The sequence below is a fragment of the Dipodomys merriami genome, unplaced genomic scaffold, assembly GCF_024711535.1.
Source record: "Dipodomys merriami isolate MVZ:Mamm:240054 unplaced genomic scaffold, mDipMer1.0.p SCAF_59, whole genome shotgun sequence".
Taxonomy (NCBI): Eukaryota; Metazoa; Chordata; class Mammalia; order Rodentia; family Heteromyidae; genus Dipodomys; species Dipodomys merriami.
The window spans coordinates 2,512,441-2,531,381 of NW_027206168.1; the positions used below are offsets into that span (position 1 = coordinate 2,512,441).

The 18,941-nt window shown below is 54.0% G+C and overlaps 1 protein-coding gene across 5 annotated transcripts; it reads left to right on the forward strand.

The window, feature by feature from the left end:
- The first annotated feature begins 1,805 nt into the window (after positions 1–1,805).
- Positions 1,806–18,527, forward strand: Per1 (period circadian regulator 1). Of its 5 annotated transcripts, none has more exons than XM_070001444.1 (23): positions 1,806–1,888; positions 7,142–7,561; positions 7,676–7,774; positions 7,869–8,023; positions 8,142–8,263; positions 8,361–8,562; positions 8,715–8,766; positions 8,881–9,023; positions 9,393–9,471; positions 9,547–9,653; positions 10,087–10,240; positions 10,346–10,454; positions 10,548–10,679; positions 10,923–11,028; positions 11,120–11,291; positions 11,368–11,498; positions 11,728–11,907; positions 12,575–12,817; positions 13,547–14,154; positions 14,595–14,781; positions 14,946–15,135; positions 15,400–15,550; positions 17,644–18,527. In XM_070001444.1, the coding sequence occupies exons 2-23, from the start codon at positions 7,287–7,289 to the stop codon at positions 17,935–17,937; spliced, it is 3,891 nt and encodes a 1,296-aa protein (XP_069857545.1). In that variant the 5' UTR covers positions 1,806–1,888; positions 7,142–7,286; the 3' UTR covers positions 17,938–18,527. The 5 variants fall into 5 exon arrangements, with proteins under 5 accessions (XP_069857545.1, XP_069857549.1, XP_069857548.1 ...); XM_070001447.1 differs by lacking the exon at positions 1,806–1,888 and adding an exon at positions 1,914–2,177; XM_070001445.1 differs by lacking the exon at positions 1,806–1,888 and adding an exon at positions 2,186–5,661.
- Positions 18,528–18,941: the final 414 nt, after the last annotated feature.

The following is an 18,941-nucleotide window of genomic DNA, read 5'->3' on the forward strand; positions in this document are numbered from 1 at the left end:
AGTGCTGTCCCTGAGCTTTTGTGCTCAAGGCTAGTGCTCTACCACTTGAGCCACAACTCTACTACCAGCTTATTGGATGATTAATTAGAGGTAAGAGTCTCACAGACTTTCCTGCATGGGCTGGCTTCCAGTCTCCATCCACAGATATCAGCCCCTGGAGATGGTATAATTACACTGGTGCCTGGCTTTCCAGGGGTTCTTTTAGATAGGGTCCCACTAGGGAGCCCAGGCTAGTCTCAGACTTTTCATTTTCTTGCCTCAGCCTCCGAAGTTGCAGGGATGACAGGAGTAATCCCAGTCACCACCATGCCTGGCCCAGGGATACTTACTTTTTTTGGGGGGGGGAGGGGAGGTGGCATGTAGGTCATGGACCTTGAACTCTGGGCTTGGGTGCTGTTCCTTAACTCTTCAGCTCAAGGACAATGGTCTACCACTTAAGCCACAGTGCCACTTCCGGATTTCCGGTGGCTAATTGGAGATGAGTTTGATGGACTTTCCTGCCTAGGCTGGCTTTGACCCATGATCCTTAGATCTCAGCCTCCTGAGTAGCTAGGATTACAGGCTTGGCAGGGATACTTTTTAAAATAGATTTATTGGCCTCTTTTTTTGGAGAGTCTAATTCAGAGGATCTAAGGAGCCTAGGTGACTTTTTGTTTGTTTGTTGGTCATGGGGCCTAGGTGCTGTCCTTCAGCTCTTCAGCTCAAGGTGAGTGCTTTACCACTTGAGCCACAGCACCACTTCTGGTTTTCAGAGTGGTTTATTGGAGATAAGAATCTCCTGGACTTTCCCTGCCTGGGCTGGCTTTTAACATCGATCCTCAGATCTCAGCCTCCTGAGTAGCTAGGATTACAGGCGTGAGCCACCAGTGCCCGGCTAGTAATTTCCACTTTTATAGAGGACTTATTGTATGCTGGGGACATGTGCTTTATCTCCTGAATCCCTTGTACATATTGGGTTTCCACAGGCCCTAGGACATACTTTTGGTGTCTGGGACCTGGGTTTAAGTTTTAGCCCCATTATTGACTATCATGTTAATTTAATATTATGTAATCTCTCGGGATCTCAGTCTTACTTGTGAGGGGGTGGATAGTAAGCGATCAGGCCTTCTTGAGGTTTGCAAGAAACTTTTGCCAGGACTGGCCCTCAAGTGACAATCACGAGGAGACTGTTGTGTTTACCGCCTTCATCTTGGTCAGGCGCTGAGCTCTAAAGACCATTTCACCCAAGTGCTTCGCCGTACAGCTTTGGGGAATCGCCGTAAACGCAGGGCGCCCACAGGAGCACTCTTGTCACGCCTGGTTTTCTAGTTAGTGTCCCCACCTACGCCACCGCTTCTTACATCTGCGCCTGCGCGCGCGCTCTCAATGCGCCTGCGCAGACTAAGCAATCTTGGGTAAGTGTCGTCAAGGAAAATCCCCAGCTTCTGGGTAAACAAGTTGCCGCGTGAGGCCGCCTGCACGTGTCCCGAACATCTCCGGGACCTCTCAGCCTATCAGAAAGTTTAGAGGGCAGGACCGGCACGTGCGTCACCGACCTAGGCAGCTCGGGGTTGTTTCCACAGCCAATAGTAACTTAGAGAGTGGGTGGGGGAGTGGCTTCCGTTTAGACTTCCAATCAACGCGCTGGGGCGGCCCCTCCCTCACGTGTATCTATCACTAACTGTTGTGGAAATGGCCAATGAAAAGATGATGGCGGAAAGTGTTGCCAATAGAGGCTTTACTAGGGCGGATCGGCTGCACGCGGCGCGGTGCATGGGATAGCTCCTCTAAACCAATAAGCATTGGGGGGCGTGGCATGCCTGGCGGTGGGCGGGCTGGAGAAGCCTGTGGTGTAGCTACTGTACGTCCCAGTTGTGAAGAAATTCGGCTCCTGTGTGCGCTCCGATCGGTGAGTGCCTGGGGTAGGGAGGTAAGGGGTGGTCGATAAGAGTTTGGGGTGTGTACTTGGCCAGAAGCGGTGTTAATGGTATGAGGGGTGGGATTATGCAAATATGTGATCGCCTTCAACCGGGTCTCAGTTATGGGGTGTGGAAAATCAGGACCGCGAATTCAGAACCCTAGAGTGGGAGTTAACGACATCAGATTCCCGCACGACTCTAGGATGTCTGGACCCAACTGCCAAGCAGGGAGTGCTCAGAATGCTGAGTGAACCGAATGAAGCCCCTGCTCCTAGGGAGGTACAGGGGTGGAACCCTTGAGAGCTTGTGTGTGTGTGTGTGGGGGGGGAAATGTTATAATGTGTGGCTGAAGGCGCCTTAAGTCTGAGGCTGAGAGAGGCCTTAATAGGGTAGGTAGACAGGTAAGAAGAGTTACGATGGTGCTTTGAGAAAGGGTAGTTTGCTGACATATGTGACCCAGAGCTAGTCTTACAGCAGCTATGCGTGTCTCCCGTAGGCAAAGGGCAGGATTTGGGCTTCAGAACCTTCTTTGAGAAACAGATGAGGTGGCAGTTGTTGCGTTCTGTGAGGGAATAGGGGTTTGTGCAGATTTGCAGTGTATTTGTCTTCTTGAGCCAGTAGAGGTGAGGAGGCACAGGAGATGCTCCAATGTCTATGAACAAACAGGCTTGTGGTAAAGCGGCCTGGAACAAGGCCACTTAAAAGTGGAAGAGTGAGGGATTTAGGTTCCTACAAAATGGTTGGAGCTGAGAGTTTCTACGGTGATTTCAAGGAGTTTTGGAGCATGGAGAAAATGAGTTCTAAAGATAAATGTGTAAGAAGTACAAACTATGTCTTGAGAGCAAGCCCAAAGGAGAAGAGTTGGATGGACTCTGTGTTATGGATGTTTGAAAGGTCCAAGTTTGTCAGTGCTGGAATACAACTTAGAAGCTAGTTGAGGGAAGGTTACTGAGGGGGAGAAGCCAGAATAACAAGCCATCATTATAACTCAAATTTGAACCCTGGACTCCATTTGTTAAGGGGCTGAGAATATGTTACAAGACAGACAATTGTGATTTTAAGTAACCATTGAGCCCTAGTTGTCCGCTGTAAAATGGGAGTAATAACATCCAGCTCACAGGGTTGTTCTGGGAATTCAATAAAATTATGTGTAATATATGTAAAGTGTTCAGCACAATGCCTGGATCATTTTTTTAAAAATTAGTAATAGGGTGACAAAACAGCAGTGACAGTGTAATTTATGTGGATGTTGTATTTGGGAATTAGTTTCACATTCTTAGGTTTTTCTGCAAGTTTTGATGGCTGCTTCCCTCTTCCTGATTCTTTTGGTCTACAGGCAGCAGCACAAATTCCTCCACTCCTCCCCCTCTATCCTCTCTCTCAGGATCTGGGCTCCAGACTGGGCTACTTGCTCTGTCCCAGTTTGATTTCTTCATCCTAGACCCATTCTCCTCCCTGTCCCTGCTCCCTCCCTCCTTCCTTTCCTCCCTCTGTTGTTATAGCAACCGGAGATTCAGGCACTGAAGGAGGCCTCAGGGTAGGAGCAAAGGTGCTTGTGTTCCCTCCCAGAATTTATCTGTACTGGGCCAACAGCTGTGTACAGTTTAGCGGAGGGAAAGCTAGTTCCAGGAGCTGTAGGGACAAGTCCAAGGGTGGGCAGCTTTGAGTACCGAACAGAGAACCAGACGTTGAGGTGGGAGAGGTGAGACCCCTTGCTTCTAACCCTCTCTCCAGGAATCCCTGGCGTTGGGACTGGACGGCGGTCGTTGGGTGGGGGGAGGCGCCTAAACTGAGTGCATGTCCTGGGCCACCAGCCAAGAGAACACGATGTTCCCAAGTGCGCTGGCCGCCGCCCTCTGGGGCTGGCCAGCTCCCAAACCGCTGCCTCTCCAGCCTCCCTGCCCCACATTCCCCGGCTGCCTCGCCCCGCCTTCTTCCTCCGCTTTGACGTCACCGCTGTCTCCCGCCCCCTCGCGCCTCCATTGACGGCAGCAGAAGCTGGTTACTGTGGGGACCGTGAGACAGGATAACTGGGGCCTTGGGAGCAGGTGGGGGCTGCTGGAGCGCCGAAACCTTTTGTCTAAGCAAAAGACAGATATGGAGGTGGAAATGGGCGAGCTAGGAGTGCCTGGGTCAGAGGAGATCACATCGAAATCCCTGAGGAGAGGTGGGGAGGGAGAAAAACTTTCCAGAGAAGAGGATTTTTAAGAATCGAGTAGGATTGGGCCACAGTATGGGAGCTGGGCGGGGGAAATATTTTCAAGGAGAGGCTGAGAATCTAGACTACTCCTTTGTTTTCCGGGGTTGGTTTTTCTGGGTTATTTTATAATGTCCCTGTGTCCCAGCTTTTCTCGGAGCTCCCCCCCCCCCAACCCCGTGGGAAACACCATTGTTGAAGAAGGTTTAGGCCACGTGACAGCGAGGGGCGTGCACTTACAGCTGATTAAGTCGGCAGCTGTTTGAGGGCCTCTTGGCTTGCTACCCACGTTTCCTGTGAGCCCCCGAAAGAACTACTCATGTAGTCCTAGATGGAAGGACTTGTCACTTCAGCTCTCCTGGACCTAGATTGGCACCTTTCTTCTCTCTAATCAAACTCTCCTTCTTCCTCTTCCTCCTCATCTTCTGTCAGTGCTCTGCTTTTTCTTCCTTAAAATGTAGCTTTCTATTCACCCCTGACGCTCCTTTTCCATACCTATTATTGTTAGAAACAAAACTATTTGCTTATAATCACGGACCATGTGTCAGATCCTCTCTGGTGAATGTAAAGTAGGTGAGACAGATGAGATGGTTTCTGGGCTCCTTGGGTTCCAAATAATGAGCCTATGAAGCACTTCTCATACCATTTTCTGTACAGGGCCACAGCTGGCCTCTTTTCTCTGCCCCCACTTCCTCCCTATGTAGCCTGGCTTCCTATTCCCTATCTTTGCCAGCCCCCCGCACCCCCAATAGTGGGTGGCCACATCTAGAGAGCAGAAACACTAGCCACCAAGTTGGCTGCTTAGAGCCCTTTTCTCTGATTGGCCAGTGAAGCACCTACTGTTGTTTTCCGTGACAATCTCCAGTAGCTCTGGCTGCCGTTTCCATTGTCTTCATCCTCCCAACACTTTTTCTTTTCAATCACACGTGGACTGTGAATTACTCTCCTACCGGGATTTGAAGTACCAGAGGAAGGGACTCGGCTCCTTACATTTGATGACAAGGCTGGGAAGAACCTAGGAAACGCCAAGCCAGGTTTCTGTCTCTGTCAGAGGGCAGCCATTTCATCCAGCTTGATTCAGCTCTCAGGATCTATGTTCCTTTTCCTATCTGGTCAAGCCTGAAGTGTCTAGTTCCTCTAAGCTGGTCAGTTCTGGAAGTTCTGAACCCAGGCGCTTTAGACGTCTATTTCTTAAACACCCGTTGTGGCCTGAAGAGGGGCAGCTCTCCTCCCTTCATTTCCTTTTTATTATGCACTATGCAAGGCATCCTGCACCCATTGGCTGGGCAGTGTCTGAAGCCCTTCCGTCCAGCGCCAGCACCCAGGTCCACGTGCGCCTGTGTGTGTGACACAGCCCTGACCTCAGTGGGGGCCTGTAGCCAATCAGGCGCCGGGACAAGATCCCCAGCCGATTGGGGGCGGGGCCTGTGGCTCAGCGGGCAGGAGGCCAATGAGGGGCAGTGCCTGGCATTATGCAACCCGCCTCCCCGCCTCGCGGAGCTCCTACTCGGTTGCGGGCTGGAACGGCAGCGGGCAGGCGGCTGGAGGGCGCTCGAACAGCACCAGGTAGGCATCCTTCGCAGCTACTCTGAGGCCTGGTTTCTGTCCCTGAGCGGGGCCACCTCCACTTTCAACCTGATGGGCCACTTTCAGCCCAGGTGCTTACATAGCACAATAATTTCACCGCCTTCTTTGTCACGGTCTATCCCTTCCCTGCCGCCCGGGACCTAGGGGGTCCTTGCAATCCTGCACCGGGTGTCCTCACTCCCGATCCGCTCATAGGGCCCCTACCTCCAGTTTTGGACATCCTGGTCCTACGACAGACCTTAAGCGGGCATGTCTCTCTCCCACCTCCTTGCTCGTCACTCGGAGGCTCTCGGGTTTTCCCCAGGATAGGACCCTTTAAGGCTCTCGGCGTTCCACACCATCCCCCTCCAATCCCTGGCCCCGCGCCGGGCCGTGATGTCAGCCCGCTTCGGGCTGGAACATCCCGTTCCAGGCGCTAGTTCCCACTGTTGGCCACAGCCTTTTCTTCTGGCACTCAGAAAAATGCTAGGGGATGGGGGTGTGGTTGGACGGGTAGTAGGGGAAAAAACTGCTGGTGGTTGTTCCCTGCCCAAGTCTTCGGGTGCCGGGGATCGGGTGGGAGGCGGCTAGCAAAGTCGGGGGTGAGGAGAGCATTTCTGGGTCCTTGACTGTGTGGCCGGTGCCGGCTTCAGCTCCCCGTGGTTGGGCGGGTGACAGGCCAGAGAAAGAAAGGCTGTGTCGTCTTGACCTGAATGGCAGCGTCCCGGGGAGAGCTTGAGTGTGTGTGTGTGGGGGGGGGCACGGTTGTTTCGCCCCAGGGAGGCCAGGAGCAGCCCTTGGAATTCCCTATAGGTTGTTCCTCTTCACAGAGCTGCCTGGGACCTGGGCGAATGTGAAGAGTGGGCGACCCCCGGTCGTGCCCGCCAGCGTGGGAGTGGGTTGTTCCCCCACTTCCGCGGTGGAATCGGAGCCGGGTCGCCCCTCCCACCCTCCAGTGGTCCCTCCAGCAACCGCTGAGCTCAGCGGCTGACGTCGGTTTCCCTGGCGACCACAGCAGCGGCGGCGGCGGAAGCGCGTGGTGGGCCGCGCACAGCGGTGCGCATGTGCAGCGGGGGTGGTGCCGCCCCCGGATAAATTTAGCCCGGAAGCCTAAATATAGGAGGTTATCGGCTCGCACCCTCTGCGCCGCGGCCTCGGAGTCCCAGGGCTAGTCCCAAGGTCTGATGCAGAACCCGAGGATCGGAAACCTCCAGGTTTTGCCCACAGCCGGTAGTTCAAGCCTCCTACCCAGGTTCCATTTACCTACAGCATGCCGGCAGGGGATGTAGGGACCAGCCCGAGAGAGGTCCCTTCCCCACCGCGGCACACCTACGGAGACAGAAAACAAAACTTACCTGGCTTCCGATTTCGAGCCTTACACCTGGGTTCTAGGAGTGAGAATCAGGCAGGGAAGGGTCTGAATAAAGGGTCTGCTGTGGGACTTTCTCCAAGTCCTTTTTTCCTGGTCTCTTCACTCCAGGTACTTGTTGTGATCTCACTTTTCAACTCCCAGCGACAGATCTCCATTTTACTGCCTCCATCAAGCCTCAAGGCCCCCTTGTGCATCCGTGGTGGCTTCTCCACCCTCTCTGTTCTCCTCTTGTCCTCCTCCCCATGGCTCAGTTATGAGTGGCCCCCTGGAAGGGGCTGATGGGGGAGGAAACCCTAGGCCCGAAGAATCTTTTTGTTCTGGAGGAGTCCCGTCCCCTGGACCCCCACAGCATCGGCCCTGCCCAGGCCCCAGCCTGGCTGACGATACCGATGCTAACAGCAATGGCTCAAGCGGCAATGAGTCCAATGGGCACGAGTCCAGAGGTGCATCTCAACGGAGCTCACATAGCTCCTCCTCTGGAAATGGCAAGGATTCGGCCCTGCTGGAGACCACTGAGAGCAGCAAGAGGTGTGTCTGTCTGTCTGTCCTCTTCAGGGTTTGGGAGTGAGACTGGGTAAGTTTGAGCTAGTCCATACTGGCGCTCACCTGCCTCTCATCTTGAGTTGTTGCCTTTTTCTCCAGCACAAACTCTCAGAGTCCATCCCCACCTAGTAGTTCCATTGCCTATAGCCTCCTGAGTGCCAGCTCTGAGCAGGACAACCCATCTACCAGTGGCTGCAGGTGAGTGGGGTGAAGACTGTAGGAGAGATCTCTTGCTGTGGGTAGCAGTCTGGAGCTAATACCTTTACCCCTTGCTTTCCTGTGGGCCCTGTAGCAGTGAACAGTCAGCCAGAGCAAGAACCCAGAAGGAACTCATGACTGCACTTCGGGAGCTCAAGCTTAGGCTGCCACCTGAGCGTCGGGGCAAGGGCCGCTCTGGGACCCTGGCCACTCTACAGTATGCACTAGCCTGTGTCAAGCAGGTGCAGGGTCAGTGATACTTCTGGTCTGGGGAGGTAGCCATGGTCTTGGCCATTGTGTGTGTGTGGCGGGGGTGGGGGTGGTCAGCTTCCTTATTGAATTCTTCACACATGCCTTCACTCTGTAGCTAACCAGGAGTACTACCAGCAGTGGAGCCTGGAAGAAAGTGAGCCTTGTGCCATGGACATGTCCACCTACACGTTGGAGGAACTGGAACACATCACATCTGAATACACACTTCGCAACCAGGTATGCTGCAACCTAGCCCCTCCACTCCAGTACATCTTCATCTGGACCCCCTCCCTCTGGACCCCCAGCTCTGAATCTTCTCTTGTTCTTCTGCTAGGATACCTTCTCTGTGGCTGTCTCCTTCCTGACTGGCCGAATCGTCTACATTTCAGAGCAGGCAGGTGTCCTGCTGCGTTGCAAGCGGGACGTGTTCCGAGGTGCCCGCTTCTCGGAGCTCCTGGCTCCCCAGGATGTGGGTGTCTTCTATGGCTCCACTTCCCCATCTCGTCTGCCCACCTGGGGTGCTGGGGCCTCTGCAGGTGAGGTGCCCAAGTGTTTGTGGGGGAGGGATGAGCATCTCTAGGAAGCAACTGCTTTGAGAGGCTAGGACTCAAGTTTTTCCTTGCTGGGTTCTTCTCAGCCTAGGAAAGGGGTGAGAGGTTACACTCACTGTCTTCCTAATTTATACTAGGTTCGGGCCTCAAGGACTTTACCCAGGAGAAGTCTGTCTTTTGCCGTATCAGGTAGGTAGAGAAAGCAGAAACTGGCATGTCCCTCTTATGTTGGTTGTGTGAATGACCTTGATGCTGAGGTGTGATTCTACTGAAAGTTCCTAAGTTTCTGCTCTCCCTTGCCAGAGGTGGTCCTGATCGGGATCCAGGGCCTCGGTATCAGCCATTCCGCCTAACTCCATACGTGACCAAGATTCGGGTCTCAGATGGGGCCCCTGCGCAGCCATGCTGCCTGCTCATTGCAGAGCGCATCCACTCGGGTTATGAAGGTGGGTAGGACCCAAAGCTGGTCTAAAATGTGGGGAGAGGGAGGATTTTCTTCTTAAGTCTGCTGGGAGGAACCATCTGGGCCCTTAGGAATTTGGAACAAGTAAAGTATTTTACAGATGAGTTTCAAGCCCATCTTAAAGGTCAGTCAGGTCATGTAAGAATCCAGAATCAGGAGTGATCTGGAGAAGATCTTGGTCATTTTCAGTGTTGCTACTGGCATGAAAGACCCAAGTCGTGTTTTTGGGCTGTAGGGATCAGAGCTGAGCTGGGGAGATGATTGCCAGGCACCCTTGGTATCAGGCAAGGAGGAGATCTAAGGCACTGGACTATTCTGGATGAAGCATAACAGCCCATGTTCTATGCTACAGCTCCCCGGATCCCACCTGATAAGAGGATCTTCACCACAAGGCACACACCCAGCTGCCTCTTCCAGGATGTAGATGAAAGGTGAGGTCAGGATCTGGAGGAAAGGGGTGGCCAGGGATGAGACCAAGTCCACTCTGACACCTCTTCCTGTGGCAGGGCTGCCCCACTGCTGGGCTACCTGCCCCAGGACCTCCTGGGGGCCCCAGTGCTCCTGTTCCTCCATCCTGAGGACCGACCCCTCATGCTGGCCATCCACAAGAAGAGTGAGTTTCTCTTTCATCCTGCTCTACCTCCTGGCTGTCCCTGGGGCTTCCTCCATGTTCTTTTTTTTTTTTTTTTAATTTTTTTAAATTTATTTTTAATTTTTTTTTTAATTTTTTTTTTTTAATTTTTTTTTTTTTTTTTGGTCCAGTCATGGGCCTGAACTCTGGGCCTGAGCTCTGTCCCTCAGCTCTTCAGCTTAAGGCTAGAGCTCTACCACTTGAGCCACAGCGCCACTTCCGGCTTTTTTCTTTTTGCTTATGTGGTGCTGAGGAATCGAACCCAGGGCCTCAAGCATGCAAGGCAAGCGCTCTACCACTGAGCCACCTTCCCAGCCCTTCCTCCATGTTCTTATGAGCTGTTTCTTGGTGGTTTAGTCTCCTGGATTTTGATGGGTAGCCCTGTCACCTCACCTCCTTTTCCTGCTTTCATCAGTTCTGCAGCTGGCTGGGCAGCCCTTTGACCACTCCCCTATTCGCTTCTGTGCCCGTAATGGAGAATATGTCACCATGGACACCAGCTGGGCTGGCTTTGTGCACCCTTGGAGCCGTAAGGTGGCTTTTGTATTGGGCCGCCACAAAGTTCGCACGTAAGTAGGTAGTTTCCCCTAAATTGGCATTACGAGTGTTGATACTATGGGATGGGGCAGGACTAAGGACAGGATTGGAATCACTCACTGTTCCTCACCCTTCAGTGCACCCCTGAATGAGGATGTATTCACTCCCCCGGCCCCCAGCCCAGCTCTGTCCCTGGACTCTGATATCCAGGAGCTCTCAGAGCAGATCCATCGTCTGCTATTGCAGGTAAGAGTTGAGGAGAGAGAGGCTTGGGAGGCAGAGAAGGCATTGGGAAACAGGATATAAGAAGTGTTTAACCTGTGCCTTTCCCTGCCACAGCCTGTTCACAGCTCCAGCCCCACAGGGCTCTGTGGTGTTGGCCCTATGACATCCCCAGGCCCTCTCCACAGCCCTGGCTCCTCCAGTGATAGCAATGGGGGTGATGCCGAGGGGCCTGGGCCTCCTGCTCCAGTGAGTAATCCACTGCTCTCACTGCTCCTCCCTTGACCGCCTGGGAATCAGTATGGCCCCTTCCAGAGCTTTGCCTTATTCCCTTTCCTTTTCCTCCTTGGCTTTTCCTCCCCTCCCCCCCCTCCCCAGGGCTCTTTACTGGTACTTTTTGTTATTGTTGTTGTTGTTGTTATTATTATGCCCTGGCTCCTGTCGCTGGCCAGGCACCACAGCCCTTACTCACTGCTCTTTTGTGTTTCCTAGGTAACTTTCCAGCAGATCTGTAAGGATGTCCATCTGGTGAAACACCAGGGACAGCAGCTCTTCATTGAGTCCCGGGCCCGGCCTCCACCCCGGCCTCGCCTCCCTGGTGAGTTGACGATGGGGTTGAAAGAGTTAGACCCAAGAGTCTCCTGTCCTGTACCCCCCAACCAATGTAGCTTTTCCTCTCTCTGACCCAGCTCCAAACATATTCAAGGCCAAGGCCCTTCCATGCCAGTCTCCTGACCCAGAGCTGGAAGCAGCGCCTGCTCCCATCCAGGCCTCCCTTGCCTTAGCCCCTGAGGAGGCCGAGAGGAAAGAAGCCTCCAGCTGTTCCTACCAGCAGATCAACTGCCTGGACAGCATCCTCAGGTAAGCCCCTCCCCTAGCCCTGCTTCTGCCCTGCTCCAAGCCCTGCCCTTATACCTTCTGTTCCATCCATCTCCAGGTACCTGGAAAGCTGCAACATCCCCAGCACGACCAAGCGTAAATGTGCCTCCTCTTCCTCCTACACTGCCTCCTCTGCGTCTGATGATGACAAGCAGAGGACAGGTCCGGTCCCTGTGGGGGCCAAGAAAGGTAAAGATGCAGTGCATGCCCAGTTCCCACCACCCTGTCCTAACAGCCGTGGGTCTCTCTATACTTCTGCCTTGGGGTCCCCACCTTGCTCTGCCCTGCCCTCCTCCTCCCCTGCCTCCTGATCTCCAGGCTCTTCCCTACAGTCAATCCTTTCCCCTCCTCCCCGGGATCCCTTCTCCTAAATTCCCAGTGGGGTAAGGGCAGTAACCAGTGCCATCTCTCCGCACAGATCCTTCGTCGGCAGTGCTGTCTGGGGAGGGGGCCACTCCTCGGAAGGAGCCAGTGGTGGGAGGCACCCTGAGTCCGCTCACTCTGGCCAATAAGGCGGAGAGTGTGGTGTCCGTCACCAGTCAGTGTAGCTTCAGCTCCACCATCGTGCATGTAGGAGACAAGAAGCCCCCGGAGTCGGGTATGGGCATGGAGTGAGGTGGGCAGTGTCTGGGCCCCACTTGGTCCTTCAGCCATATCTTCTTCTTGCTTACCTTTCCCTTCCCCCTCCTGTCCCCAATGGAGAGAAGGCCTGCGCTTTTAGCTGACTGTTCCTTGGCTTCTGCTTTAGCTTACCCTCCCAACTTTTGCAGGGGGGTTTTCTCCCCCATTCTGCTTCCTATATTTTCACTCTCACTTGAAACATAAAGTCTGTGGCATAGAGGGTTTCAAGCCTGAGGTGCTGACCACAGAGGGAGGGTGTGAGGCAAGGGATCTTAGAAGACCCCTAAAAAAAAAACCTTTGGTTACTGGCTTCTAAAACATGTGAAGGAAGAGTAAGGGGTGGGCTTCCCTTAAAAGAGGACTTGTGAAGGGGTCATCCCCAAGGGTTCCTCACAGAGTAATGGCCACTAGAGGGGAATTGTGTAACCTCTGTCCCCTTGGGACAGCTTAGCATGTTGAGGAGGAGGGTCCAGGGTCAACCACCTTCCTCTAACTGAGGAAGTAGCCTGGCCTTCCAGAGGCCCAAGTTTGGAGGTGGGGCAGAGGCCAGGGTTAAGCTAGGGTATTAGACAAGGGAGGGTGTGGTGTGGGTATGTTGACCCCGGAAATATTCTGATGACCTTTTCCCTCTCTACCTTTCTCAGACATTGTCATGATGGAAGACCTGCCTAGCCTAGCCACAGGACCAGCCCCCAGCCCGGCCCCCAGCCCCACAGTAGCCCCTGACCCAGCCCCGGATGCCTACCGCCCAGTGGGCCTGACGAAGGCTGTGCTGTCCCTGCACACACAGAAGGAGGAGCAAGCCTTTCTCAGCCGATTCCGAGACCTCGGCAGGCTTCGTGGGCTTGACAGCTCTTCTGTAGCCCCCTCAGCCCCTGGGGAGCGAGGTAGCCATCTGGGGCTTCCTTGAGCTGCCTTCTGCCTAGTCTAAGGCCAACTGTCGGGGGTGGGCCTTAAGGGAGATGTTCAGAAAAGCCTGGGGGAGCTGGTTCTGAGACAAGAGGGTGGAGGGGCTGTGTTCCAGTTAAGCTATTTCAGGCCTAGCCTGGGGGCAGGGGTAGAAGTACACCCATCTAGGAGCCTGTCTCCCGAATGGTGAATGGAGTTAGGCTTCAAGGGCAGATGGAAGGTGCCTGAGGGAGGCTCCGTGCAGATGGCTTCAGGACTCAGGACTCAGGCGTGGGCATTCTCGCCCACCTCTTCACTTCATTGGAAGCTAGGCGGAGCATGGTCTCGACTGGCAAAAGGAGTACCCAGGCTGGCAGCGCCTGCGGGAGTTTGGCAAATGGACTGAAGCCACCTGCCCGTTCGCCCATGAACTTTTCCTGCCACTTTCCATCCCAGCACACCCCGCCTCTTGCACACCATCAGCTTGACCCTAATGTAACCTTGCCATTTTCTGGCTCCTTTCTCAATAAACCCCCATGTCCCTGGCTCCTGTGATTCTTCCCTGAAGGTGCCCCAACCTCCCATGTCACCTCTGTTCTGGGCAAGCTGAGAAGCTCTGTCTGGGCCTTGGTGCCCGTTCTCTGTCAAGGGTGTTAGGGCAGTGGGGGTGGCAGAGGCATGAACTCTGCCAGGCAGGGGCCCTTCCTAACCCTGGTCTCTCTCTACAGGCTGCCACCATGGCCCCGCGCCCCCTGGCCGCCGACACCACTGCCGATCCAAAGCCAAGCGCTCACGCCACCACCAGATTCCCCGGGCCGAAGCCCCCTGCTGTGTCTCCCACCCCTCATCTGTGCCCCCTTCTGGCTCCTGGCCCCCTCCACCAGCCTCTACTCCCTTCCCAGCAGTGGTCCAGCCCTACCCTCTCCCAGTATTCTCTCCTCGAGGAGGCTCTCAACCTCTTTCTGTCCCCAACTCTGTGTCCCCGACTGCTTTCCCTTCCCCACTTGTGACCCCCGTGGTAGCCTTGGTACTCCCTAACTACCTATTTCCCACCCCACCTAGCTATCCCTATGGGGTGCCCCAGGTCCCTGCTGAGGGGCCTCCTACTCCCGCTTCCCACTCGCCTTCCCCATCTCTGCCTCCACTCCCCCCGAGTCCCGTGCACCGCCCAGACTCCCCACTGTTCAACTCAAGATGCAGCTCCCCACTCCAGCTCAACCTGCTGCAGCTTGAGGAGCCTCCACGCATGGAGGGGGCTGCTGCTGCAGCAGGCCCTGGGAGCAGTGCTGGGGCCCCCCCTCCCAGTGAGGAGGCCGCTGAGCCAGAGGCCAGACTGGTGAGCACTGATTCCCCCTGTGTCCCATGGCTAGCCCCCCCGCCTGGTGATGTTCCTCCACTGGTTTCTCCCAGGCTGATGTCGCAGCCTCCTAGAGATGGTGTCATGGGTGGGAGACCTCCCTCCCCCGCCCCCAGTTGAATTTCTAAATGAGGCAGAAATCAACTACCTCCTCTGTGAAGGGACTGTCCTGTCTGTCTGACAGGTGGCGAGGACATCCCTGTAACTTCTGAGAGCGCATCTGCCACTTGGAAAGGGTCCGGCGTCACTCACCTCCCTCTCCTCAGCTCTCTCCTCTCAGCTTGGCTCCCTGTTATGGAGTGGGAAGCCTGAGACCTCTTGGGTTGGGTGTGTCCCCTGCCCCAAACCCTGGCAGAAGCAGTTGAAGGAAAGCTGAGCCCTTAGCTCCTCTCTGTTCCCCTCTCCTCTCCTTCCTTTAGGCGGAGGCAACTGAGTTCTCCAATCAGGATGCGCTGTCTGGCTCTAGTGACCTGCTAGAGCTGCTGCTGCAAGAGGACTCCCGATCTGGCACAGGATCTGCAGCCTCAGGCTCCCTGGGCTCTGGCTTGGGCTCTGGGTCTGGTTCTGGCTCCCAGGAAGGGGGTAGCACCTCCGCCAGCCTCACGCGTGAGTGCCTACCCTCCAGACCTTCCCTGGGTATAATGGAGATTGGAAGCCAGGCCCCATCTATCTTGGCATAGCCAGTTAAGGCCTATGGCCTAGATGTGTGGCCTGGTGACCCTGAGGCTGGCTATCTGGCTTGGTTCCATTGGCTTGTTCCCATCTCACAGGCAGCAGTCAGAGCAGCCATACAAGCAAATACTTCGGCAGCATTGACTCTTCAGAGGCTGAGGCTGGGGCTGCTCAGGCGAGAGCTGAGCCTGGAGACCAGGTCATTAAGTATGTGCTCCAGGATCCCATCTGGCTGCTCATGGCCAATGCTGACCAGCGTGTCATGATGACCTACCAGGTACCCTCCAGGTGAGCAGCCACAGAGGCCCCTATCTTCACTGCCCAGCTAATTAGCTGGGCCAACCCCTAGGGCTGGCTCTGACCTAGGGGTACCCTTCCTATCCCCTGTCCCTAGGAGCACCATGAGTAATTCCTCCTAGGAGGAGACCAGATATCCTGGTCTTGGTTGCCTCCTGGGTTCAGAAATGGAGCAGAAGGCAGAAGAGCTCTGAGAGAGGGACGCCTACCCATGGATCGTGGCTCTGGGTCCCAGCTTCTACCTTCTCCACACAGGGACATGGCCTCTGTGCTGAAGCAGGACCGGGAGCGACTTCGGGCTATGCAGAAGCAGCAGCCTCGGTTCTCAGAGGACCAGCGGCGGGAGCTGGGTGCTGTGCATTCCTGGGTTCGGAAAGGCCAGCTGCCTCGAGCTCTTGATGTGATGGTAAGAGAAGTCTGAGACAAAGAAAAAACTGAAGTTGAACAAAGATAAGGGCTGGGATGGAGCTCAGTGGCAAAAGTGCATTGTCCTGGGTTCGATCCCCAGTACCAAAAAGAAAAGACAAAAAAAGATAGTTTAAAAAACAAACATAAGCTGGGTGCTGGTGGCTTAGGCCTGAGGATCACAGTTCAAAGCCAGCTGGGGCAGGAAAGCCCGTGAGACTCTTATCTCCAATAAGTAAACCACCACAAAACTGGAAGTAGAGGAAGAAGCACTGTGGCTCAAGTGGTAGAGCGCTTGCCTTCAGCTGAAGAGCTCAGGGACAGCGCCAAGGCTGTTCAAGCCCCACAGCCAACAAAAACAAGCAAACAGAAAAGAAAAGCCAAACCAATTCAAGAGATAGAAACTAAAGTGCAGGCTGCTAGTGGCTCATACCTGTAATCCTACTTAGAAGGCTGAGATCTGAGGCTCAAAGTTCAAAGCCAGCCTCAGAAAGAAATGGGATGTTTACCTCCAATTAGACACCCAAAAAACCAGACAGGTGAAGCTGTGGCTCAAGTGGTAGAGTGCTAAGCTTTGAGCAGTAAAGCTCAGGGATAGCATTCGGGCCTTCAGATCAAGCCCCAGGACCAGGGCACACACACAAGGAGCAGCTATGGGGGCTGGGAAGGTGGCTCAGTGGTAGAGCATTTGCCTTGCATGCCTGAGGCCCTGGGTTCGATTCCTCAGCACCACATAAGCAAAAATGAAAAAAAGCCAGAAGTGGCACTGTGGCTCAAGTGGTAGAGCGCTAGTCTTGCTGAAGAGCTGAGGGACAATGCCCAGGCCCAGAGTTCAGGCCCCATGACTGGACCCCCTCCCCCCTCCAAAAAAAAAAAGCAGCTAAAAACTAACCAGGTGATAATGGTCATGCCTGTAATCCTAACTACTTAGGAGGCTCACTGTTTGAAGACATGGGCAGGAAAGTTAATGAGACTTTTTTTTTTTTTTGGTCGGCCGTGGGGCTTGAACTCTGGGCCTGGGTGCTGTCCCTCAAGGTGGGCGCTCTACCACTTGAGCTACAGCGCCACTTCTGGTTTTCTGGTGGTTTATTGGAGATAGGAGTCTCACGGTCTCTCCTGCCCGGGCTGGCTTTGAACCGCGATCCTCAGATCTCAGCCTCCTGAGTAGCTAGGATTACAGGCGTGAGCCACCAGCGCCCAGCAGTTAATGAGATTTTTATCTCCAATTAATCACCAAAAAGCCTGGAGTAGAACCATGATTAAAGTGATAGAGTGCTACTAGCTTTGTGGAAGGAAGGAAAAAAGATCTAAGAAACTGACCCAATGTCCTTGGATGATTAGTATTTTTTTGGTCATAGGGCTTGAACTCTGGGCCTAGGTGCTGTCCCTGAGCTCTTCAGCTCAAGGTAGCTCTCTACCTCTTGAGCCACAGCACTACTTCCATTTTCCTGAGTGGTTTATTGGAGATAAGTCTCATGGACTTTCAAACTGCCTGGGCTGGCTTTGAATCCCAATCCTCAGATCTCAGCCTCCTTAGTAGCTAGGATTACAGGTATGAGCCACCAGTGCCTGGATCCTTGAATTATTAATTCTGAAGGATGCAGTCATCTGGATTATATAATATTAAGCCACCTGAGGTTTTTTTTTTTTTTTTTTTTTGCCAGTCTCGGGGCTTGAACTCAGGGCCTGGGCATTGTTCCTGACCTTCTTTGGCTCAAGGCTAACATAACACTCTACCACTTGAAGCACAGCACCACTTCTAGTTTTTTCTGTTTATGTGGTACTAAGAAATCAAACCTGGGGCGTCAGGCGTGCTAGGCAAGCACTCTATCACTGAGTCACATTCCTAGTCCTCACTTGAGTGTTTGTAGATTTTTTTTTTTTTCCAGCACATCCTATGCCAACATACACTGTGACCGTCACATAGTTGGGGATCTGGGCAGAGGGTCCTAGGGATTTTCAAGCCTTGGACCCTAGGTACATTTACAAGAGCCAATTTGTTGGGGATCACTGTTGAGTTGGGTGCGGGAAGTGGGCTGGCAGATTCCCAGTGAGGACCCTGCCTAATACATTCATCTCCCTTTTCCCTCCCAGGCCTGTGTGGACTGTGGTAGCAGCACCCAAGACCCTGGCCACTCTGATGAACCACTCTTCTCTGAGCTGGATGGACTGGGGCTGGAGCCTATGGAGGAGGGCGGAGGCGAGGGTGGTGGTGGTGGTGGTGGTGGTGATGATGATGGTGGTGGTGAGGGTGAGGTCAGTGAGGAGACTCAGGCCCACGTTGAGGCCAAGGTCTCAAGTTCTCAGGACTCTGCCATGGAGGAGGAAGAGCAAGGTGGGAGCTCACCCAGTCCAGCCTTACCTGCTACAGAAAATGGCACTAGCTAGACTCCATTTAGGGCCACTTCCAGCTGTCCATGAGAGGCTTCCTTCTCCCGTGTTGCAATTCCTAGAACTCAGATGTTGCTGGACCAACCAATAGAAAACCTCCCCAGCTTCTCCCACTGTCGGGGGCAGGACCCCCATCACCAGCCCAGGATTCAGGGGCTGCCTCTGGAGACCCTTAGGGAACAGAAAGGTGGAAGTTTTCAGTCCAGCCTAGAAGACTGCCACCTACGCCCTGGTGAGGAGTCCTTTCCTTCTCTGGATGAGATTGCTAACAAGCTGCTGAAGTGGTCTCTCCAAATCCCAGCTGAGCCTGAGTCCCAGTCTGAAATTTGGGGCCGTACTTATTTATTGGGGAAGACAGCTCTCTCTCTTGCCTCCTCTTCAGATGGGAGGAGGGGAGCTTGGGGCCCAAGTAGGACCCAGGGGTTTGAACCCCTAGCTGCTCCAGGGTGGAGGAAGTTGGTGGACCATGGAGTCCCTGGTGCTGCCCCTCAGGTGGGACCCAGGCGTTCTCAGCTCTACCCTCTACCAATGGCATTTGTGTTTTTGATATTGTGTCTTATTATTTTTAATACAAAACAAAACAAAAACCAACAGGATTCGTGGAATGAAGCTTTGGGTTTGGGTGACGAGGGGGAGTTGCCCTGAAGAAAGCAGTAGTGAGCTATTGCAGATAAACCACGCGTCCTCTCCTGTCCACAGGCTTTCCAGCAAGGGCCTTTCTAAACCAGCTAAATCTACACTTAAACTCGGTTTTCACCAGGTTTCCTCCCCCGGTTTGTCCTGGGAAGGATCGATGAGAGGCAGCTAAGGGTTCTGGCAAGCTCCAGTTCTGGGCGGGGTGGCAAAGGCCCTTTGAACCCCCCGTGATGCCCTGGTTTTAGCAAAGGGTATTTAGCTGCTTTTTTAGCTTCATGATTACCACAGATGAAGTCAGTCCAGGTGGCAGAGGCACAGGAGTCCCGGGCCCATTGAAGGTCAAGCTGGCCTCCGCGGAGATTGGA

What these genes read in the sequence shown, in the direction of transcription:
- Per1 (XM_070001444.1), top strand. Translation starts at nt 7,287, where the DNA reads ATGAGTGGCCCCCTGGAAGGGGCTGATGGGGGAGGAAACCCTAGGCCC. An exon ending in CCCTGTGGGGGCCAAGAAAG is followed by an intron (nt 11,499 to 11,727) that starts GTAAAGATGCAG and finishes CTCTCCGCACAG; the next exon opens with ATCCTTCGTCGGCAGTGCTG. An exon ending in CTCGAGCTCTTGATGTGATG is followed by an intron (nt 15,551 to 17,643) that starts GTAAGAGAAGTC and finishes TTTCCCTCCCAG; the next exon opens with GCCTGTGTGGACTGTGGTAG.